This window comes from Dermacentor silvarum, chromosome 8 (genome assembly GCF_013339745.2).
Source record: "Dermacentor silvarum isolate Dsil-2018 chromosome 8, BIME_Dsil_1.4, whole genome shotgun sequence".
Classification (NCBI taxonomy): domain Eukaryota; kingdom Metazoa; phylum Arthropoda; class Arachnida; order Ixodida; family Ixodidae; genus Dermacentor; species Dermacentor silvarum.
In genome coordinates, this window is record NC_051161.1 from 147,889,597 (window position 1) to 147,914,346 (window position 24,750).

A 24,750-nucleotide genomic window follows, 5' to 3' on the forward strand; every position below is an offset into this window, starting at 1 on the left:
CATTGGACGAACTGGGTACATCCACGCGTTTCTGGTAAAAACGACCAAGGATGAGCTCAGCTCGTCAACGGTACTTTACATTTTCTAGCAATGCCATGGACAAGCGTGGTTTTGTCTCAGTGCTTTTTCGTATTTTTGGTAGATGACAGAACGCAATCCATGGGGCAGCGCAAGCAGAAGCAAATTTATGCTTTATGAGGAAGTAAAACATGTTGGCAACTAGGGTTCTTAAAGATGATTAGGCCATTTTTCGCTAGAATTCGGGATTATGCATGGCATGAAAAGGGTTAAGCCCCATCAACCAATGCAGTCAATCCATCAGAGAATTTTTTTTTCTATTTTAATAGATGCAGAATGCAGAAATATAAGAAGTTCCCCAGTTTATGTCTATGTAATCCCACTATTTTACAGAGGTGCAAATTTTTCACTAAACGCAGGAAAATGATCAATGTATGTGCAGTAACTACATTCTACTGCATGTTGCATGACAAGTAAGGACAAGCGAGTCAGAGAAATGTTTATAATGTGTATGAAGGCGGTGATGTGTGTTTTTCTCTTTTATTGACCCTTGAAAATACAATCTGTGACAGTTGTTCTGCTATGTTTCAGTATTCAGGCCATGACAGGCTAAGGTCACATGATATCTACTATTGAACAGGCACATGTGTGTGCACAGTTTAACCCTTGAAGTGCCATATCCCGGTATACTCGTCTGGGCACCAATGCACACCGTGAATGCACAATTCGCACAAATTGCACTAATGCACAATTTGCGAATGCAAAACATCAATGGACTGGTTGTGCCAGCCACACAAAAGCTGGTTAAACTAAAAGTGTATGGCAGGCTTAGTTACAAAACAAATGGCGTGACAAAGCTTGTCTTACCTGTTGGAGTTCCTCACTGACGCAAGAAGCCCACACATTTTTTTAACGAAGCACAAATTCAACAACTTCTTATGAACTCTGATTTAGAGGGCATTGATGTTGATTTAGAGCTGCCTTCAAGTAGCAGTGACAGTGTTGATGAGGTAATGTTGGCTGTGGAAACTAATTATCCTAATTAACATCAGTTGGTATGTCCTAAAAATATTTTTATTAATAATAATTATAAAATGTTCGGCAACATATAGCCGATAAATAGCATTTGAATGCCTGTTATGTGTTATAGACGAAAATTCCAGCACACAGCAGGCAGCAACACTTGAAACACTCGAAGCACTCGGCATCCGAAGGGCTAATACAGAAAACTAAGAAATGCAATACCTTTTATGGTTGCCAGGCCTCAAGCATCTCTCATGCCGTGAATTATGTACTAATGTACATAATTCACGTACAGCAGTACAGAACCATGCGTACTCACGAATGACGTACTTTCTGTAGCAATGAAGTGGATGAGCTACAGGAGCATGAGCTTCTGCATGTGTCTATACTGTGCCAAGTAGTCCAGCAGCACTTGACAACACCTTTGGTTTCTTGGAACAGATTCTGAATCAGTGTAGCTCTCATGTGCAATAGTTTTGCATTTGCCCAAACGCGAAAGAGAAAAGCAAAAGAATAAGTCAAGATTTAACACTTATCGGCACATTTTGTGTCATTTTGCTTTCATTATGCTTTCTCTTCTCCAGCTTAAACTAATGCGTACGAGAATGTGGGACTTCTTTTCAAGAACACTCAGAACTATTCTAGGGCACTGTCTTCATCCTTTTCTTTCGTGGCTTTTTTTCGCTCCAGTTTTACAGCATACCATGTTCCGACATCGAGCAGACGGAAATGGAAGTCATCCTCGGACTGGAAAGGCAAGTGCAAAAAGGTTGTGCAAAGCTCTTGGTTGCGAGCCGGGATCACCAACGGTTGTAACACAATAAATGACTGCAGGCAGCGTTAAATCGCTGCACTGCTCAGCTGTCATGGTTGGCCTCTCCTGAAATGGTAGTTTCTTTAATGTTTCGTGGCATCTGTCCACCTGTCAACAGCAAACATAGACGTGCTCCCCCAAGATGAGCTGCGACCTTACCTCGACCTACATTTATACAAAAGCTGACCGTGCATTTCCGCAAAATGCATTAAAGCCAATATGATTGCACCCATTCCTTTGCTTGGAGAACTTATAACGATTTGATGTAGGCTTTTATTTGGAGTCCCGTATACTCAGTACAATTTCTGCAGTCCTCTGATGTCTAATAAACGTTGTACCATATATAGAGCAGCTGGTGTGCCAGTGCCTGAAAAATTTGTCGGCTTCAGCTCAGGTCGCCGTGACTATTTGCACCAGTGCATACAAATATGGCACCCTCAGCAACAATGCAGTGTTGCACTGTACTGCTGGTGGACCTGTTGAGAAGTTATCTGAGTAATAGGTCCCAATACGTACGAACAAATAACATCTCCTCCGATACACAAACAATAATGCATGGTGTCCCACAGGGATCAATACTAGGGTCTTTATTATTTATTACATATATCAATGACCTAGCCGATATACATAATTCTCCAGATCTGGTAATGTACGCTGATGACACAAATTTTTTCTTTTCTTCCCGTTCATTAACCGTCCTCCAAAGTATGATTAACACTTATTTACTGAAGCTTCGTGATTGGTTATGCGCAAATAAGCTTAGTTTAAATATAAATAAAACAAAGTATATTCTTTTCAAGCCGATCAACACCGTGGAACGTTATTCTATACAGATTTATTATGACAATACAAAAATCAGTCAGGTTTCTTCTCAAAAATTTCTCGGCGTGTGGTTTAATGAAAATCTTTCTTGGTCTGTACATATCTCAAAACTTGCTTCCGAACTGAGCAAAATTGCTGGTCTGCTTTTTAGGATTTCTAAACTCTTGCCTGTTTGGTTAAAGGTGTCAATGTATAACACACTGTTCTTTTCAAAACTGCCATGTTGTAATCTTGTATGGGGTACGACTACGTCTCCAAACTACCATAAACTACTACTGCTACAAAAAAGAGCCTTGCGTGCTGTTGAGGGCTATTACGGTGCACCACAAAATTTACGTACACAACCCTTGTTTGTTAAACATCGCATACTACAAGCTGACCAAGTGTATTATCTACGGCTGTTGCAATACATTCATCGAAACCGTTTGTACTCTGTTACTGACAGGAATTACAACCTTCGTGAGGTAAAACTACGAGTTCCGCGAACACGCACGAATTATGGTAGACAAAAGCTAAATTTTCAAGTACCCAAAGCCCTCAACAAGTTTCCCTTTACTGATGATTTCTTTTTATCTGAAAATGTGTTCAAGAAAAACACGAAACGACGTTTTATTGAAGGCCAAATTCAAATGTAAAAAAAAAAAAAATGTAATCCACTGTTTGCTTATATATATGTTTTTCTCTATCTATCTTTGTTGCGGACAAGTACTGTAGTCGCATATTTCATGTCTTAATTCACCAGTCATATATGCATTGTATTTGTACGTGTATGACCTTGTATGCTTGAGTATTACCTTGCACATGATTGTCTTTTTCCCAAACTTTTTTTTTTATTGCGATAAAGACTTGCCGTTAAGGCATAATTCTTGATATGTATGTGTATTATATGTGTGCTGTGAGGCCTGTGTTGTGTATAAATTAAAGTTTCACTGTGCAAATTGTAGCATTGTTTTTGACATATTTGTGGCACCTTCTGTGTACATTTTCTTTTTTTTATAACTGCCAACTGTATGGGTACCGGGGCCTCGTCAGGCCTTACCGCCTTTTGTCCCGGTCCCCTCTTTTCCCTGAAAAGAATAAACTTCACTTCACTTCACTTGCTCACAAGTGATGCCTTTCTGTGTCATATGGAAATGCCGCTGATTCCGGTCATGGCGGTCACGTGCAGGGTGTGCTGTATCGAGGGGCTGGATGGGGACCGGTTTGTGTGCACGGTGGAGCTCCCCCTGGACAGCATGGTAGTGAGGAGCCGCTCGGAGCGCTACCTCATGGACCAGACTCGGGGGCCCCTGGAGACCCTGCTCAACATCCATGCGGCCACTGAGGTCGGTCCTCCTTCGGTCAGGGCCTCTTAGTTGCCACACCATTGCGGTAGTGTCTAAAGGGTGTTGGCTGCAACAAAGTATTGCGGCAGAACCAATCTCACGATGACTGTCTACGGTAATGCGTGAGCATTTAATCAATATAGTGCACTGTTTAGAGCAAAGAAATAAATACTACCAATATACCGTATTCGCTTGTGTAAGGCCTGCACCCTGACTTTGGATCACGAAAATTTCGTTAAAAATGTTACGATAAGAGCCACATGATACATACTTACGTGCTTATAATTCATACAGATCACTATTAGTAGCACTAGTTACTGTCCTGCCGATAAGAGCATCATCATCATCACTATATCTTGCTGAGTTGCAATTATGCGACATAGATCCAGCATGCTTCAACTGTATAGACTGTGCTGTGGTGCACTGTTTAGCTGCATTGTGCTTGCGGGCGCATTAAGAGGGCATCACTACAAGAAGTGTGCGTGTGTGAATTTTGAACATGTGGTGGTTCACATGTTCACATGTGGAACATGTGAACATGTGAACCACCTTCGACAGCTTCAAGGTGATGAGAATCTCAAACAGTAATGGACAGCTTGAAGGATGACCAGGTTTGGGAGAGGGCTGATGAGGTGAGCTTGTCAAATCACAAGGGCAGCTGAAGTGACGATGACGGCTGAATAAGTGTGTGTTCATAGTGGTTGGTCGCCAGTGGTTGGCGTTATTCTGCACAGCAGTCGGAGCACACTTCGAGGGTTCAGTGAGTAGCCATGGTAAAATTATGCTCAGTTTACACAGACCCTTACCCAAAGTGCGAGCTTACATACAGCATGCAGTTTGCATTGCACTGCAAGATGTGGCCATGGCATACAATTAGCTGACACACAGGGCCACTGTACTGAAGTGGGCAGCTGCTGTATGACGTAAGGCAGCATATCATGGAAAAGACTGCCAAGATAGCTACACAGTATTTAGTAGCATATTTGCTTGAATGTAGGCTGGCCTCGATTGCAGCTTGAAAGCTAATAATTAGAAGGCAGAAGTGCTCTTAAAGGAGTATTGACATAATTTATTATTTACTTACATATACTGCCATCTTGCTATGCAAGATGGCAGTATATGTAAGTAAATAATAAATTCATGTACGGTCTTGCAGGAAGGTCTTCATGACATATGAAGACCTTCCTGTACATATGAACCTGTACATATGAAGACCTTCCTGACCTTCATGTACAATATATATGTACATGAAGGTCTTCATGTACATATATATTGCAGGAGTGAGTGCATATATATGTCAATCAATTGAAGAATACATTTTAGTGGCAAGAACTAAAACAAACAACATAGAAAAAACAATATCAGGAAGAGCTCATTGATTAATGAACATAATTAGGCAATAGGTTGGCAAATTCATCACTTGATAATTCGCGCAAGGACCCCTCAAGACCATTCCAAATCGCAATTGTATGTGGAAAAAAGGAAAACCTAAAACAATCAGTCGATGAATTCAAAGGAACAATGTTAAGACAATGACTTCTTTTGGTGGGCCGAGAAGAAGGGTTAGTGAAAACAATAGGTGCATTGACATAAGTTTTCCCATGACCAATTTTATGTAGCACGGTCACAAGTACGTCTATGGGCCAGAGGTTTTAGTAGCAGCTTACTAGCATGTGATGTCGGTGAGAAATGGCAGTCATAACGATTATATATAAATCTTATGGCTTTTTTCTGAATAGACTCAAGCATGTCTATGTCCTTGGAATGATGTGATAATAATATTTTTGACTCTTCAATTTTTGTGTCAAATGAAGGTCCGGGACCTCTGAGAAAAAATACTGGCAAGCCTCAAAGCACCCTAAATATAATTTAATATAATAGATTTTCTACGGCCAATTTGGTTTTGTTTCTATAATGTATCGTGATGTCATGACGCAGAAGGTAGTCACGTGGAAGCAGGACATTGCGATGGTTTGACGCTCACGATAGCTCACTCGATTGTCTGCTACGCTGATACTGTACATCAGCCATCACAATGAGTTGCAGCATACAAGCTGACCGAGCAAGCCGCAGGAAGTGTCGAAACGTCGTGATGTCTGGCTCTCATATGACCCGTCATGATACTCTGTCATGACATCTCAATGCAATATCCTCCTGGGAAAGGAAATCAAAACTGGGTGCAGAAAAGCTAATACATTAAATTATTTACGGCGCTATGCGGCTTGTGACTGTTTTTCTAAAGTTTGGAGGTCGAAGACCTTCATTTAACACAAAACAAATTTTTTCGAATGCAAGCAAGCTGTAGAGGGCATTAACAACAGCGACATGAATATAGTTTTATATTCAGTGATAGGCTATGGCATGATGGACAGCAGCGCAAGAAGTGAGGAAAAACGGAAGGCAGTACTTTCTATCATGCCAACGCATCAACTAGCCCAGCAAATCATCTTGCTTGACGGATGGGCTACTACTTGACGGATTACAGAAACTACAGTAACGAGCACACAGACAGAGTGCCAACAACTGTATGCATTTATTATCACATATGCCCTATATACATGGAGAAGACAATATATAGGGTCAAGAAAAAATTTTTAAGAAGGGGACAGAAGACGCATGAAGCATTCCCATCACGCATTCATCTGATTGATCAGAAAACCATGGCAAGAACCTCGGTTTATTTTTTCTGTAAAGTTTGTCAGTCTCAAAGGCCTTAAGACCGCTCTTGTGGATTTATGAGGGTATTTAACAGAATTTTAACACTGGGAAAACATGGGGGTGCGTTTGTACTGCTGAAGATACAAGGCAAGGTTTTCAGAGATGCCGAGCTTGCCTTTGTTGCTTTTGTGCTCTCTTACTCTATCACTGACACATTATTACATGGGTGAATGATACATTGGCCTGACTGGCCAATGTATCATTCACATGGTTTTATTTATTATCTCCTGGTACAGTGATCACAAATCATTTGTGTGATTGAATCTCATTAAATACCATCTCATGCCAGGTCTTCAATTGTTAACTTGGTATGTATACATCATTGCAGACTCCCTGTGGACATCAGGTGGCGTACAGTGCATGAAAATTATGGCTGAACAGGATCCTCCAATCCAAGCTGACTGAGTAGCTTTGGATTCAATATCTTTAAAAAAATACATTGGCCTGGATTTCAAAACAGTGTACATTCATTCAGAGATTACAGTGAGATGTAAGAACATTCTCTGGGAATAGATAAAGGACAAATCAGTCATCCCAGTCAAAATGTCTCATTGTGTCCGGTCTAGCTGGCTTGCGTCTCAAAACACAATCTAAACCAATTGGAGCCAGTTTAAAACCAATAGAGACCAATTATGCTTTGAGAAGACACAAACCATTTCCAGCCAACTCAGTGAGTTTTTATTGCGATAGCAATTATATGGACACTTCCACCGGATTTCTGCCGTCGGCGCCGCCGCCGTCGCCGTGAGGTTCCGTATAGATAAAATCTTCGCCGCGCGCCGTATGCCCGAGCGGAAGCGTGCGGGGCACGCACGCTGTCACGGAGAGCGAACACACTCAGTCTTCCACGCGCAAGCAAGGAAGCGGGAAGCGAGCGCCGGAAGGAGCGGGGGGGGGGGGGGGGCGCATTTCTACTTTGCCAACAACCGCGCTCGTCGCTCGCTCGCACCGTCTCTTATCTCCCCACAGCTCTGACCTTTATGCGCCGTGCATTCGCCGCTCAGTTTCCGTTGAAGCGATAGACCGCACGTACCTTCGCCGCTGCGGCGTTTGCGCTTGCTGCCAGCGTTTTGACAGTCGTCGTCTACGGTCATTCAGTGTGATCTATTCATGTTTGTTTGTGCGCGCTCGTTTGTTTGTGCGCGCTCACACCACGCTTGTTCATTCAGTTAGTAATAGTCGGGCCACATTTTCCAACGCACGCTACACATGCAATGCTGCCCGGATCGGCAGTGCAGCGCTACAGGTGTGTCCCTTCGCACGCGCTGCCCACGGGCAGCGCTTCTCATCAACACCACCGTTTCACACGCGCCTTCTCGTGGTCATCGAGTCATCTCTTCATGTCGGTCTACTTACGCCGCAGCACACCTGCTTACTTAATCAGCTCATGTTTACTACAATTCATATTGCTACCAAAGCCGCTCACCTTACTTCGTATGACATTGCTGTGTTACTATCGCATTCATTGCTTCACCCTTAGGGCGAAACTGTGACATTATTTCAACCAAGCAATGAGTAGGCTCTGTTCAGTTAGGGGTGGTTAGAATTTCTATCAAGCTTCTATTTGGTTAGCGGGGTCATACAGGTTTGGAGCCACATTATTGACACAGGAGTTATTTTTGAAAGTAATATACAGAATTTCGCTTCTGTAGCTGTGCAAAGTGATCTTTACACTCAGCAAGTGCCTTTATTTTATTTTGTCCTTCATAGTGTTGCTGAAATAGAGTCAGATAGGGCTCCTGCACCCAAAATGACATATGTGCATAGTTGTGCAACAGAGTGTCAGGGTGACCTTCATTACCGAGTGTCTTCTAGCTGACCTTTATTACTGCGCAAATTCTGCACACGTTTCACGCAGGGTCCACTGGAAGGCAGCTCGCAGCTGTTCCTACTACAGTGGAACCCGGACACGGACAAGCCGGAAGTCCGAAGCTGGGACGAGCTATATGGCATCCTCTCACCTGACCTCTTGGCTGTCGAGGTAGTGTCATCCTGCCAGCTATAGCACGTTCCACTGTGTGTTGTTATTCCGATTGACAACATCAAGTTCGGGCTTCCAAGCAGCTAGACATATTTAGACAAGTCCAAATTAGTAGTGTAGCTTCTTAATAGACTTCTATGGAAGCGTTGCAGTGCCACCTTCGTGGGCTGTTAACAGAAGCGTATTCTAACTACAGCAATTAATGCATGGTGCAATGGTGCACCTGCATGCATGAAAATTGTATGCAGACATGTTCAGTGTTGCATGACCAAGTTAAGTCACTGCACGCAGAATCGAGAAATTATTCATATTACAGCACAAGATGGCAGCACTCATAAATTGAAAGTAACATCGTCCATAAGTGGGTCAATTCAGGCGTACTTATTTATTCATGTACAGCCTCCCAAGTTTTTAACATCTTGCGCACATTGATTGCACGGCATGTCAGTGTGCCTTATAACAGCGAGAGGCGGCAATACTTATGCACAAGCGCGCAAACCAGTGCAAGCATCGTATGCTGTGCTGTTCCCATCAGGAGGAGGGCACACACCCTGGGAGAGTTTTCTGTGCAGCCCTGTTTAGTAAAAACAGATGTAACAACACATGTATGACTAAGATGTGTTATCTGCAATGCGCCTTCCTTATCTCTCTCTTTCTTTTTTTTTTATTACTGAAGCCTGCACATGCACCAGGGAACTAAGATTTAAATGAGAAAAAAAATTCTGCACGTGCGAGGTTCATTATATAAAAAAGCAGAAGCTGGCCTGTTTATCTGTGGTGGTACACGATGGGACCTTGCGGGGCGCGTGCACTGCTGAAGCAAACAGTGTAACAGACGGTACTCGCACTAGAAAGCTTGCACATACCATCGTCAATCTGACTGCCTCACGTCATTATAAGGCACTGACATGCTGTGTGGTCAATGCTCATGCAATATTATTAAACGTTTGGGAAGCTGTGAATCATGTGTTCCAGAATGAAACATAGCATGAAGCGGGGATACACAAATTCCGAGTTTAGATTTGGTACACCGCAGACATAAATGCATAGCTGATAGAAAACATCATTAAACAACACTTAACGATGATTACAAAAAATTAAAGGTGTGTTCAAATAGCAAAATTTTCAAATTGAATCGACTACGAATATTCGAGGTAAATGCCCTTCGATTATCAAATTAAATATAGAAATTCCCCATTTATAAACACAGGGAAATAATATTGTTTGTGTGGAGTCTATCTGCTAAAAACGTGAGGCCCATCTACATGATTTGATAAGCATGAATGTAATGGCTTTCACAACCGGACAACTGAGAATCTTGTAAACTAGAAACATCTGCTTTCTGTTATTGGCTTTCCTGGAGCATAATCATTCCGAATGGTCTTAACTTACATCAACCTGTGTCCTCGATACTCCAATAAATGCTATTATCCCATTTAAAACAGAAACGAATATTCAACAGTTTCGAATATCGTATTTTCAAATCAAATACAAATCAAATAACAAGGATTTGTATTCAAAATTTCGAATATTCACACACTCCTACAAGAAATACAATGCATTGTTGGAAGTGGAGTTACACAAAGCATAAGAAATGTATGCATATATTTATTATTTGTGACATCTTATTAGTACAGTGAGTAGTACAATTATGCACATAAAAGAGGAAGAAACTAATGAAACACAGAATTACACCACACTCAGTGCTGTTAAAGAAGAGGTTGTGTAACTTAACTAAGTGTTTATGATTTAAAATAGTTTCAGGCTCAATATGTTCTATCTTTAGCAAAGAATAAATTGCACTTACCGACACTCTGAAGCAATTCTCATTACAAATACTTATAGTGTTATCTGTGGCATTTCTAAAGCACAAAGAAAAAAAGGCAATGCTGAACAAAGAGTGTGTTCAACCATTGATACATTGACAATTGGCAAGATTTTGTAGGCAACATGATGTGGACTTATGATGAGTGTGAACTATGTTATGTTAGAGGCAAGAAAGTGTGATATCCCTATGGAACTATACATGGAGTAATAGCGATATCTTTTTATTAGTCATGCTAAAATCTCATTTCTAATCACAGGAGGTGAAGTGTCCAGCGTGGTATTTAACAGCTTCAATGGAGCAGATTAGATAGGCCTGGTGAGGTGAAATACTTGAAGCAATAACTCTATATAATAATCCAGCTCATTCGAATGGAACATGTACAGCCTCCCTCATTGTTAACTATATATCACGCGAGAACACTACAGTATGGTCGTACGTCATCCTGAAGGGAACATTGCATTAGATGACTCTTGCACAGGAGAGTGCTTAGTGCACTTGAGAGTACTTCTGCCGATCTCGCTGATTATCGCCGCTTTAAGGTGCTAACATGACGCGCGATGGACGCTTGCGCGATATAGCTAAAAATGCGGGAGGCCATACATCGTACGTTAAACTACCATTGATACTATGGAGGTCATTTGTGCTCATTGTAGGCATTGCAGCTCAGCTCTGGACAAGCTATGGATGGATGAATGCAAAACTTTGATTTAAAAAAAAAACTAACAAGAAAATTAGGATAGCAGTCTTCTTGCACCCGTTATAATATTAAATAGGGCATCATGTGCATTAATAAATAATGCTGACTTTTCAGCATCTTCTGGCTATTGACATGTGTACAGCTATAAAAAAAAGAATAGAATTGTGTGCTTCTGACGTTTTATTTGTGCGGTTATCTTGAGTATGTGTATGTGTGGTTGTTTGCATATAAAGCTTAAGTTGCGAATTGAGTACATGTCTTGTTTTCCTCTTTGCCCTGTGTGTCAATTTTCTCGAGCTGCTTCTTTCACGATATCACAATAAAGTGCCCTCTTGTAAACAGTGCTCGTTGTGTTTCTGCATAGACAAGCATCAAGTTCGCTCCCCTTTCTTTTCTTTTCAGCCTTCATCGAACCTCATCGTGGTCGGGAGCAACAGCTGCCACACCCTGTACGTGTACGGCATTGTCGACGAGCAGCTTGAAAAGCTCCACGACATTGTGAGTTGGACGTGGGCTGCTTGAAAGCATTTCACAGCAGCTGCTCTCCTTCGTGCCTCGCACCACATGTTTTAGAAAAAGGCTTTCACCGATTCTTTAAAACCTTACGGGCTCGTCGGGGGGGGGGGGGGGGGGGGGGTGATTGTGAGTGCCCATAATCACACAGTGGCATAGTATGTCACTGTTTACCATCAGTGTACCTCTCAACAAGAAATGCAAAGTGCTCAGAAAAGTCGGCAGTTGTAATTGCTTTCCTCACCATAAACAGCCGAACTCTTATGCATAGTCAACAAAGCACCAGTGAGATGTCAGACAAACGTTTTTGTTTTGCTAGAAGGTATGTGGGGAGAGATGACTAAAAGTGGTGTGGTTCCAAAAATCTTTAAATTGCCAACTTGATGACCGATGTTCAAATAACAAAATTTTAGCACATTGACAGAACATATGCTTATAACGAATGTTTAATATAGCAAAGGTATTTTATTTCATGTCCTGCTGCTTTCTTATTTTTTAATTATATTCTTTTATTTACAAAATGCTACAGACTACAAAGTCCAAGCAGGAAGGTCAAAACAGAAAGGAACTTTAAATGTAATGATTGCCCAGTGAACCATTAATGTACCATAGATGTCCATAGAACATCATGTTTGAGACATTGCACACATCCTATAGATATCTATATTTCTCCAAACAACATTACAAATACGTACCATGGATTATCTAAGTCCCATCCAGATCACGTTGCTGTAACGTTGAAAGGATGTCGCAGCTGGACATAAGTAACCTCTAATAGACGTTCTTTTTGGGGATGTAGGAGGTCCATAGAACATCTAGTGGATCTTTCCTGCTGACGCTATAATGAGCTGCATACCTGCGAGTGCCACAGCAGATGTACTATTGAATACAAATGAAATGTGAACAGCAGAGTGTGTGGCCAAAACGTAACTAAAAGCACAGTGTGTGGCGTCGGCCAGCGATGATTGTACACATGCATGTGGTTTAGATGCGGAGTGTGGGGCTGGTTGTCATAGTGCGTATTACGTCAACTGTATTTTGTTTGAAGCTTGTATTCTCACCCCGCCATTGCAGTGCCATTCCTATCTGTGATTACTTTTAAGGTGGCTAGCACTGTTGTTGCGCATCCACTGCAATACATTTTTCGTGCTATTCAAATTACGATTAGACACTGGCAGCTTTGATGGTGGTAACAAAAGCAAAGCAATGCACGTTAGCAAGATGGGTGCATGCCAGCTATATCACACTACAGATGTAGCGATGGTGCTAGTCACCATAACACTGTACTGCCAGGTGGGTATGGCACTGCCGAGGAGAGATGAGAAAACAACTTTCGGACAAAATACGGGTGACGTTTATCGCAATAGGGCGAGCAGCGCTGCACTCTTCCTCGAGAACTACATCCCCACGCACGTGCACAACGACTGACCGACGACATGCACAGTATACCTTTAGTTATGCTTCGGCTACACACTCCGCTGTTCGCATTTGATTTGTCCTCGATGGTACATCTGCTGAGGCACACTAATGGCACAGTTACCCCCATTGTCGGCATGTAGCTGGTGACTTTGCTCGAAATGATTTGTTAACGTGTAAACGTGTGAATTAAGGTGAAATCCTTAGATGGCTCAATGGTCGAAAAATCCGATGTCCAGCGTTGCAGCACCAAAATTCAATGGCACCAAAATTGGGGATTGAACCTTCGACCTTGGGTGTCAATTAGGTCGAAGCGAATTAAGGCATAGTTCATTAAGATAGAGTTAATTGAGGCACTCTAACCCACGGCCTTTGTTGGGAGTCGAAACCACTTGGAGATATGGGCGAACCGGCCACATCTCCAAATAATCTCCAAGTTGGATTCCAATTGACATGGTGAAGGTAGAGTCGAACCTACTACCTTGGGTGTTCATTAGAGCGAAGTTACTTAAGGCAAGTTAATTATGGCAGAGTTAATTAAGGCACTCGAACTCTCTACCTTTAGTGGAAGTCGAACCCACGACTTTTGGTGTTAATTAAGACAAAGTTAATAAGGATACAATTAAGGCACTCAAACCCTCGACCTTTGGTGGGAGTAGAGCCCGCAACCATTGGTGTTAATTATGACGAAGTTAATTAAGGCACAGGTAATTAAGGCACTCGAGCCCACAACTTTGGTAGGAGAAAACAATAGAAGTAACAACGCATGCGAATGAGAATGACAAATAATTTAATTAATGCTTCGTGAGTGCGCAGGCTTCTGCCTTCATCCTCTTCAGTGTTCGCTAAAGTGACTGTCAACTTTTATATATAGTTCTAGCACTCATCAAAATGCTAAAACTGTGCTAACAAAACCGTAAATCCGCCTTTTGATCATTGTGCATCATTACAAATCCTGCAATAGATAAATGAAAAATAGTGAGTTCATTAAGCACCTAGGTAAAGCACACCAGTGAAACTCACAATGTCATACCAATGTTACTTTTTATTTATACAAGTGATAAAGCTTTATTACAAAAATGATCGGCCCCCAGCCGCGCACATGTATAAAATTATTCATTACATGATCCCGCTGTATACAAACAGGTTAAATGCGGATATAAAAAAAAACTTAATCAAAAACAGATTCTTGAAAATTAAAACTTCATTAAAACACAAGTAACGAGTAGGCACAAAATGACTAGTAGGCACAGTGCCACAATTATAATTAAAAAGAGTAAAACTGATTAGTAAGAGGTAGTATCACATACTAATTAATGACCAAAAGTACATGGCCTGCTTGCCAGCACCTGCTTCTGGGGCCACCGGATTCAAGATAGAAAGCCAGTACTTTCTAGCTGCATTGAAAAATATATGGTAAAATAAATTCCTCGCAAGCAGAATCCAGAGATTGAATGCTCATCTTGATAGGCAACTTGGTCAGGCAGCTTCTCAGATCACAAAAGTGCCAATAACATGATGCTGCCAGAGACTTAGAGATAGGCATTGCAAATGATAAATATCCCTGACACTTGAAGAGGAACGCCGGAAACCAAGCGATACAAACATGTGCTAAAATTAACTATCAAGACATTGCCTCCAGAACATTCCCGTAAGCGCTCCGCAAGGCGAACAAACGTACCACAAATAGCAGTCAGAAGCACAGCTCTAAATTTCAGCACGCAACTGTACAGTTCTGCCTAGTATATACGTACTTGGGCCATGGTCAAGTGCACAAAAGTAGAAAAGACACAAATAAAGCACACGCTGCTCGCGCCTGGAACATCACTGCACACTTGCATCGAGGCGCGTGTTGCTGAATTGATATCAGTGGCGATGCGAAATCAAAGCTATTGCGAGTTCAAGCTTCTTTTTTTCTTTATAAACTGTCGTGATACATCAGCAAGTTAAAGGTTACGTATTTTCAACAGTGTACTAATAGATATAACTGAAAACTAAAGCATCTTTGTATGGAGAAAGAAAATGACGTAACCGAGACTGAAAGCATAGCGAAAAAATGGCGAAGGTATTGGCTTTTGCGCGCGGTGTCCGGCAGCAACGTTACTAGACCTCCAGCAGTGCGTGGAAAGGTCGTGCTAAATTGCAAAATAATTAATTAAATGCTTTTGCTCTCCTAGCTTCCCATTGTTAGGCATTAGAGACAATTTGCTTGTATTTCTGCGGCATAGTGCGTGCATCTACTCATAATGCACAATGTACGATCAATGCACGAGAGCTTTGAATGTGCAAGAGATGTCCAAATCATAAGGACATTCGACGTCCTCTGGATGACCCTTGACTGCCACGTACTAGTCGAACATACTACAGATGTAAACTGGACGTCATTAAATTTCTTGGATATTTGGTCTTTTGTGGTACATCCAATGGATATTTGTGGTTCACTGGGTGCAAACATAAAAGAAAGATAAAAGGTGAAAAGGACTGTACAAACACTTTCGGACGACTATTGCACACAATCACAGTTATTAACAGCATAAAAAATGATGTACTGTTTTGGAAAAATGTTTGCCACGTATGACATATTCGGGTAATTTGTTCAAGTCCTCAGTTATTCGTGGGAAATAAGAATACTTAAACATGTTAGTTTTGGCAAAATAAAGTGTCAATGTGCTTATGGCATGTTTTAGGTGTGGTTAGAAGCTTTACGCAAGGTGAAGGCAGAATTCCTAGCTTGTAACTAACTAAAGAGTGTAAATAGCTTAATTGGACCACTATCCATTCTTTTTTTCTTTTTTGGAAGGGGTTTAACTTGATTGACTGATGTGACAGTAGAGGGGGATTCAGTTCTCTTGTGTTTAATAAATATGAAGCCAACTGAACGAGGCTCGACTGTAATTTGTTGTAGGTGTTCGTTGTGTCGAGGTTCAACTATAGTTGTATGTCCAAAGGGTAATGGCCGAGAATACCAACCTAGAGGTGTCGTGCCTTATCGTCGATTCCAACTCGCAGAACCTCCCCAAGGAGGAGCGGCCCAAGGGGGTGACAATCCACAACCAGGAGGCGTTGCTGATGATGGCCAAGCTGCCCGAGGAAGAGCGCCAGGTGCTGTCGCTGCCACGTTCGGAGTTTGTTGAGTATGAAGTGGTGCTCCAGAGCATCCCGCTGTCAGCCCAGCCTCAGGGGGCATGCACGCTGCAGAGCCTGCTGGGTCAGGCCGCCGCCAAGTCGTCTGCCTCGCTTGACAGCGCCGTCTCGGACCCCATCGCCAGGTATGGCCGCCTGTACGTGACAGCACCCTTCTGCTCGTTCTACTTCAGTTGCATGGACGTGCCGAGCCAGTTGCCGGCTAGTTCGCGAGTGTCCAAATTGATGCTTCGCGTGTTTGTTAAGAAGATGCTCAGCGGAACAGCAAATTAGTTCACTCTATTGTCTGCCACGGTGAATCAGTGGCCGTGGTGGTCTATTGCTGAACTCAAGGTTATGGGCTTGATTCTCAGCTGTCTTCAGACTCTGCAGTTTCATTTACTACTTAAAAAGGGCCCCCACCACGCCTTGGGCTTGGTTTGCACGCAGCTGCAAACATCTCAACCAAGTTTTGTAGTTAAGCGCAGTGTGTGTGGAGCTAACAAACGCAATGTTAAGTAGGCTCCCCCTCTTTTCAAAGAGGGGATTCCTTTTTGCCATCTTTGGATTTGCCAGCTGATGGCAGATCGCAGCGGCAGCCCATGAGCATTGGCCATTGGACAATCATTTCTGACCACAAGTTACTTGTGCACGAGCTCATGCATTTATGTGCCCCCTTGGAGATTTGTTCAGGAACTAATAGGGGGTGTACTACAGTTGAACCCACTTATAACTATATTCAAGTGCCAACAAGGACCCCATGGTTATAAGTGATAATTTTTATAACCGGGTTGCCAAAAAAAGCAGAGGGTCAAACATTCAAACATGTTATTTAGAAAGAAAGAAGCACAGTTGAACCCACTTAAAGCATTACCGGCATTAACAATGCTCGAATGCAACAATGAGCAGCTGTCCCACCCTGCACTTTTGTGTGCGTTCGATGGCAAAATAAACCGCATACTACAATGTTCCCATGCCACATTATTGGCTATAAGAATTTAGTCTGGCTATTTGATGTCTGTGCCCCCAAAAAAGAGGAATGCGAAATCCAGGAAAATAAAAAAAATGGCTGCGGCTTACCTCAGCCAACCCTTGATATGCAAAGTGAAGCTTGGTTTAGCCTCGTTAAGTCTTGGTTTCACTTGGTTAACCTTTGATTTAGCTGTAATTATTATACTTAGGTATACACTCATCGTTACGCCAGGTGTAAATTATAAGCCGACAAGTCCAAGCATTTTGCGAGCCGAACTGCTCGCTCTTCCTCAGTCTCCGACGCTAGCTTCGCGCGCTTGGCATTCCGGACCCTCTCCAGTGAAGCAGCTTGCTGGGCGATAAACGTGGAGTAATCAGACGCCGCTTGCCGACGACGGCTCAAAGCCTCTCGCTCCCGCGCAGCGTTCAGAGAAGGCGTACCGGCCTCGCTCTCATCCATGGCGAGCGCGGCTTTCTTTTAGCCAGGTGCGCAGTGAGTCACGTGGTCAGACGGCGCGCCAGCTGCAGAGAGCGCATGCGCCTAGCCGGTGGCGGCGAAGCTCGGCGCGGCGATTGACGTGATGCGTTGCCAAGGCTACGGCGCAGGTGCGGTCAAATGAAGGTCAAATTGCTGGCGAAGGCGAAACTCGGCTCGACTGGATTAGTAAATCTTTCACTAAAAAAAAAAAAAACGCCAACCGTTTCCACTCTTGTGGCATGCACCTCGCACAGCATGTCTTAGTCACCCCTCTCCATTGCATTGGAAAGCATTGCTGTAAGCAGTTTATTTTACCATAGAAAATACAAAAAAGGTTGACAGTGCATTGGCTGCTCATTGTTATATCCTGTATACTATTGTTAAAACCGATATTGTTACTTGCGGATTTAGCCATAGTACCAAAGCAGTCTGTCCTGGTTTAATCCTCGTGGCCTTCTAAATTGCTCCTGCTATGCATTTTAAGGCTCTGCATTGATTAGGACAATGATACGCCCAGTGACACAACGCTGCATCGGGTGTTGTTTTCTTTTTTACTCTCCTGGCAGTCACGGTGGCGGCATACACTGTGACTGCACTAGAGTAAAACAGGCACTCAGTTTGTTGCTTCCAGTCACTTTTTTTTTTCTCTACCACTCCACCTTCTTAGCTGTTCTCTAGCTGCTTGCTTTTTTTTATCACTTTGTTCATTATGCGCTACTTTGATTCACAGACTGGCACTGATTGTTTGAAATGTTTAATGAAAGTTGACGACCAGTGCTTGTGCCACAATGTGAAAGAATACCAAAATCACATTCCGCAGCCTTGAGTGAAGGACTGTGTTACACTGCAGTGTGCCCCTTTGCATGACCTAGCAACCCCAGTCATAAATACAGTTAAACCTGCTTATAACGAACCTCCATATAACGAATTCCTGTATATAACGAAGTTTTTCTATTCCCCGCCGTTACTTCATAGAAGCACATGTATTTGAGACTTCTACGTAACGAAACGGCAGCGGGAGACCCCCTCGAAATAACGAATTTTCCCCGCCGACAACCTAGAGATTTCGCCCCAAGTTTTGTCGTTTTTGCACGAGCAGCAACCGGAAGCACCTTCTCTGCCGCGACGGAATGCGAAGCGAGCGCACGTGTGCGTGTGTGAGAGCGTGTGCGAGGCGGGCCTGCATCCCTCGACCAGGCGATCTTGCACCCGCGGACCTGACCTTTCCCCCTCCCTTCATTCAAACCTGATCCTGCCGCTTGCTGCAGCTGGCCTAGCCCGCCAAGTCGACACTCTCCTTTTCCAGTTTATGTTGCCGACTAGCTGGCAGACGCTGTGACACAGCACACTCGATGAGTGCAGACACGCACTGTTAAACGCTGGCGGCGTGTGGAAGCGCCGCTGCAGAAGCGAGCGAAGTGACATTCGTGCTGTTTATCGCTTCAACGCAAACTGAGTGCCGCGAACACACAGCACGCACAAAGCTACGAGCCGCCGACGCACCTACACTGCCTAGACTCTGCCCCAACGCAGATCGCTTTCAAGATACAGCCCGCGCGACCCGCCGCGCAATACGCAGTTGTTGCCAGAGTACAGTACAACGCCGCCCGCTATCCCTCCCCCCTCGCTCCCTCGCCGGTGCCTTGAGCGCAACGGAAGAAGGTGTGCTTCCTCCCTGCTTTTCTTTCATGCGCGCGCGAGATTTAGACGCCGTTGTCGGCTCCCCTCACATGTTTTCACTCGCACATACAGCATACAGCGCACGGCGACTGCGTTATCGCCCTTGGACTTTATACGGAACATCCATGAGCCAAAACCAATTTTAGGGCCACAACGCATCATAGACACCATCTTTAGATAGCAAATACGGATCTCAAGGGCCATACTTTTGCTGGCGGAAACCCCAAATACGTCATAGTTGTCACCCCTGGCACTTTGGGCGGCCAATGCCATCGTCAAGCCACCAAGCCAAGCCACAAGAAAAGTCAAAATGGCCGCACGGGCCAGCGCGGGATGGCAGTTCGCAACGTATGATGCGGGAACGGTCCCATAGTTGCGATGCAACAGCGGGGTTGCCAATGCATTGGGTTCTATGGGATCTGTGCCGGGACCGGCCGAAAACGACGTAACAGCGGGGTTCTACTGTAACACTATACGACGCTACGACGCCATCGTGACGCTTGCTTTTCATTTCCGATGCCTCGCGCTTGTGCGAAACGACACGCGTCCACGCATCCAGTACCTGGTGTGACATTCCAAGGATGAGTGCTTCGACGAAAATGGAAAACGGGTGCGCGTTACAATCGAGGGCGTGATAGATTCGAGTAAATACGGTAAGCGTTTCTTTTTCGAATTTTCGTGCCGAACCTGCATATAACGAAATCCTCTTTATAACGAAGCTTTTCGGGAATTTGTCAATTTCGTTATATCCAAGTTTAACTGTAAATACTAAATAAAAAAATAATACAACTCAACGAATGTTTACAAAAGCTATACGTACGACTCGAACACTGCTGTGCACAGCTGAGTAAGTTGGTTGTGCCTCCGCAAGCAGGTAAATTGATCTGCCAAGCGGCAGTTCGGGTTATCGGTGACAGGGTGAAATTTGTAGTTCTCCGTTCCATCAGTTGCACGAGTGAGGAACAACTCCTCCGAAAGATTTACACCCCAAGAACGGAACATTGCAAGAAGAACTGTGACGGCTGCGGATTTATGTGCAGGGACTTCGATTTGAACAGGAGCAGTCTCTGTGTGCACACTTAAAGCATGCATGAGGTTGAGGGCACGAGTGTCGAGACACCCCACAGTGCGTCGTCGTAAATCTTAGAGGCCATGCAATCGACTAGTGCTTATCTGCCTGCCTTGCTGGACAGTACTCGAAAACCGCAAGATTAGCACATGGTCATTTAACGCCACTTTTCAGGTTTAATTTTAATCCTCAAAGAAAGGAGTTCATATTTTGTAATGCTACTTAAACACTTTCACGGTGGCAAAATTTCTTTAGGTCCCAGTTTACTTGCGTCGTGACTCACCGGTGAGTCACGCTACTCTGCATCTTTGTCGGGTTCCAAAGAGATGGTGCTGCAATCTTTGCTGCTGGCATTAATTTGGTGCCTTCATTTGAAGGATGTTTGCTCACTTCGCAGGTTTCACTTGTGTGCAGAATTGAAGCATGGCAAACACATAAACTTTGTATTGGTGGCACTGCTCGGCAAGAAGCCAAACCGACCAAGCAGACACACCATACATAGAGAATGAAGGCACAAAAGGCTTCACTATGATAAAGCAATTATGCATTCTAAACTGTATGCTATTTGTTGTACTGAGGATATTTAGGTGTAGTTTGTTGTTTCACAGCGTAACTTCGTAGAGAACAGAGCTGGCCGCCAGCACATCTGTAGGGGTAATTACAGATAGGGCTATACACAATTCATTATATGAGTGCCGTCCTGTGTGCAAGCTATTTGGCAAAACAGCAGCAGCGACCATGATCAGCAAACTCCGGGAGGGCTCGCCTATAAAGCTTTGCCTTAAGATGAACACTTGATGCACCGTTGTAGAACAAACTGCTTTGGTACACATCAGTGCTTCTATCCACACCAATACACTTGTAAGCTAATGGACCAATACAGGCTATCAGTGATTTCAGGTCTATTGTTTCATAGGGCAATACCGGCTATCTGTTTTACCAGTGTATCAAGTCTGTTGTTTAATGAACCAATAAGATGAAACCGATAAAATTTCTCTATTGGAATTTTTCCTAGGGTGTAAATGGTTATGACCTGCAACAGAACTAAAACCAGGACAAAAACCAAACCGCTTTTATGTTTATGACAATGCAACAGAATAGAAAAGTGGAGAACGGGCAACAGAGCTGTTGGGCATCGTAAAAGGAAAATATGGTTTATTGATGGTTATTCAGCAGAAGAAAAGCAAAAGTCGGGACATTTGGTCGTCCCGACTGGGTGAAGTCGGCACTTGAGATATTTGTAAAGTTCGGGACTGTCCCGCTAATTTCGGGACGGTTGGCAAACCTAGGCCAGATTGTTTTTCTTATTTTATTTATGTTGCCAAGCCATGCCATTCAAGCATGAAGTTACAGGGTGCAGGTGTGCAAATATTTTAAACTTTTGAATGATGAATCGAATATTGTTTTATTTGATCTGGTGTTTGAATCGAATAGTCGCTCGCTATTCATAAGTGCGAATATTTTTCTAAGAGTTTTCAAATATTCCACATGGTCAGCTGTATGCAATAAAACAAAACTGTTACAAAAGTACGATAAATTTTATCCCCCATGGCCATAGGCATAATGCATGTGAAGTTACACAATGGAGGAGGCTACATCGCTTGGGAAGCCAGATGTTGCCACCTGAACCACAATCATTTGCACTTTCCAAAGAGCTCTGTGTACGTGAATGAACTGCTTCCTAATGCTCAATTTGGGCTTTTAATGAACAACGCTTCATAATGTGCAATGTAGTGACAGAAACTTGCTAATGCTGTGGATATAGTACTAGGATGCGAAGATTGTTTTATGGGAAAAACGGCCATTCATTAGCCGAAAACTATTAAAAAAGTATTCGATTTGACTTGATTCGCTTCTAGCATAATTTTATTGGCATCTGATTTGGATAATTACTATTCACATACTCCTATTGCAGGGATGATCCCTTTCCTGGCTGACAACAACTTAGTGCAGTAAAGGGAAAGACAGTGCACAAGCTCCACAATAATCATCATTTAAACAAGTGTTCGCCGTGTAGGCAGTTTCGTGTCACAGGAAAGCCAGCTTGAAACTTTTCTACGAAGGTTTCATCACAATAGCATTCACGAAGACTTGAGACTCGTATGACTTTTCTGAAAGGGCATGCACTTTCGTATGTCGACAAGTAAGATACCCGCACCGCTGCCCTGTTTTGTTGCAGACGGAGGGATTCATACAGACGGGACAATCTGGCGGCCGAAAGGTAGTTGCTCAAAGCGTTTACTAATAATTCCTGCACCGTGGTTGTGTGTGCAGCAGTCCCTGCACTCCTTAACTTTCACTTATTTATTTTTTATTTTTACACTTTGACGTTTGGTAAGAAAGCGTCTCTCGAGCACATTCTTACTTGCCAGTTGTGCGGGTTGCACCCTGCCTGCTTGCACCTTGCCTTGTTGTTTTGACACCACTGTGCATGATGGTGGTTCATTTGAATATGTTTGTAGGTTTTTGTTGCATATGATTTTACATTTCTTCATGGCCTTTGTTCAGTGGCTGTAACCTGTCATCATTGTATGTTTGCAAGCTGTACTTGTTTTGACTGATGTCTGGCATTCAGTAAAGCTTGCCTGGTTCTTCATTGTTATTGTTGTTCTTTGGGAACTCTTGACACAAAAGGGATATGTGATGCACTGTGCCTCTGAATGTCCTGTTTTAGGTTTTCCAATGAATGTTTTGGATAAGTACATATTAGAAGGCATTGCATTCTTTAACGAACACAAAATGCTGCTGATGTCCTGCCATCATCAGCCTGTTTATGTGCTCTGCAGGACGAAGGCTTCTCCATGTGACCTCCAAGCTGTCTTGTGCCGGCTGACAGCATCTTATGCTTGCAAATTTCTTCATTTCATCACACCGCTATTACTTTAGCATGAAGTGCTATATCGCTTTATCACTTTGAGTGTGGTATCACTTTAGCACAAAGTGAAGCAGTCAACAGTGGTCATAAATTATGTGCAAATTTTAGATGCTATTTTAGTAGTTTTGGTTACCTTTTATAACATCTGTGAATATTTAAAGTATAGAATATCTCTAAAAAAATTGAACGTGCTTAGCTGAAATTTACCACATTATTAAATATTCCACCCTTTCATTAGACTCCTTTTGAAATGCCTGTCGAATTTATGTATCGCACACTGTACTGTGTCAGGCCAGTATAGGATATGAAGTAAAGGATATGAAGTTTTTAACCGAGTCAATCCATTCAGCAGTGAAATTAATCGACATCATACCATCCCATGTTTCATACAGGCATTGTACCTGGCATGGTACAATGCCTGTATGAAACATGGGATGGTATGATCTTAGGTCTTAGTTCGGCTTAGTTCTTTGTTCAAACTGCAGCTACAGCTGCTTACATGCATTTTTGACTGAAGAAATGCATCACTAAATTATTAAAATGTCACTTCAGTTCTTATATTACTCTCGGTGAACAAAATGTACGTTAGCAACGTTGTTGTGTATAATGAAAAGCATCACAAGTCCGTGAGACGGGTAGTTTGGTTCATGGGTTCTGGTTGTTCATTAATGTGCTGCTGCTCATCGTAGATAGCAGTACAACCACACCAAGAACAGATAAATATTGGCACATGATAGCCTATGCAATCAGAACATCTGCGCTATTCTATTAAAAAAAAACATGGCATCAGTCCAAATCGCCAAGCTGCAGGAAGAAAGGTAACATGCCAAGGTGAAGTAAACTAGATTTACCTAGCAGGAGAATCGCATCCATGCACAAAATTAGCAGAACGTCACCGTAAAGCATGTAGTAATTCCTGTGATTTGAGTGACATTCTAACAGTCCCAGCATGAAATTTTGTACCAGTTTTGTATGTTGCAACACCCTTATGACTTTCTCAAGAGTGGAACAGTACCAAAACAGCACGAAAGGAAGGATAACACACGGTACCCTGTAGTAGTAGATTTAATCCACCCGTTGACATAGTGCCATCAAAAAGTGCTACCATGATAAACACACACAAGAAGACCATGAGGCTTTCGTCATCGGAAAGGCTGGCCTGTGCTGTGTGAGCATGCTGTCAATAGCACTATACTATATGGAAAGGAATGCACATGTTAGTTAACCCAGTTAGAGTGCTGTCTCTAAGTGGTGTTCTTCATGATTTTAAGTTTTATCTTGTTACTACTTTTTCCTGCATCTCATGTAGTATGTACATACGCCCTCATTCAAGAATCACCTGTTAACATTGTTGTGATGCTGTTTGCTTCTTTTCATCTGCACTGTTTCACTCAAAAT

The 24,750-nt window shown here is 43.0% G+C and overlaps 1 protein-coding gene across 6 annotated transcripts in view; it reads left to right on the forward strand.

Moving 5' to 3' along the window:
* LOC119461758 (WD repeat and coiled-coil-containing protein-like) overlaps positions 1-24,750 on the forward strand; it is a 79,256-nt gene that overhangs the window by 33,585 nt on the left and 20,921 nt on the right. For 3 of the 6 annotated variants that reach the window (XM_037723133.2, XM_049672116.1, XM_049672117.1), the window contains 6 exons: positions 1,732-1,796; positions 3,846-4,002; positions 8,579-8,701; positions 11,629-11,724; positions 16,165-16,436; positions 22,657-22,698. In XM_037723133.2, coding sequence (XP_037579061.1) covers positions 1,732-1,796; positions 3,846-4,002; positions 8,579-8,701; positions 11,629-11,724; positions 16,165-16,436; positions 22,657-22,698 — 755 coding nt within the window. The remainder of the gene's footprint in view (positions 1-1,731; positions 1,797-3,845; positions 4,003-8,578; positions 8,702-11,628; positions 11,725-16,164; positions 16,437-22,656; positions 22,699-24,750) is intronic. The other 3 variants (XM_049672118.1, XM_049672119.1, XM_049672120.1) reach the window with 3 other exon arrangements.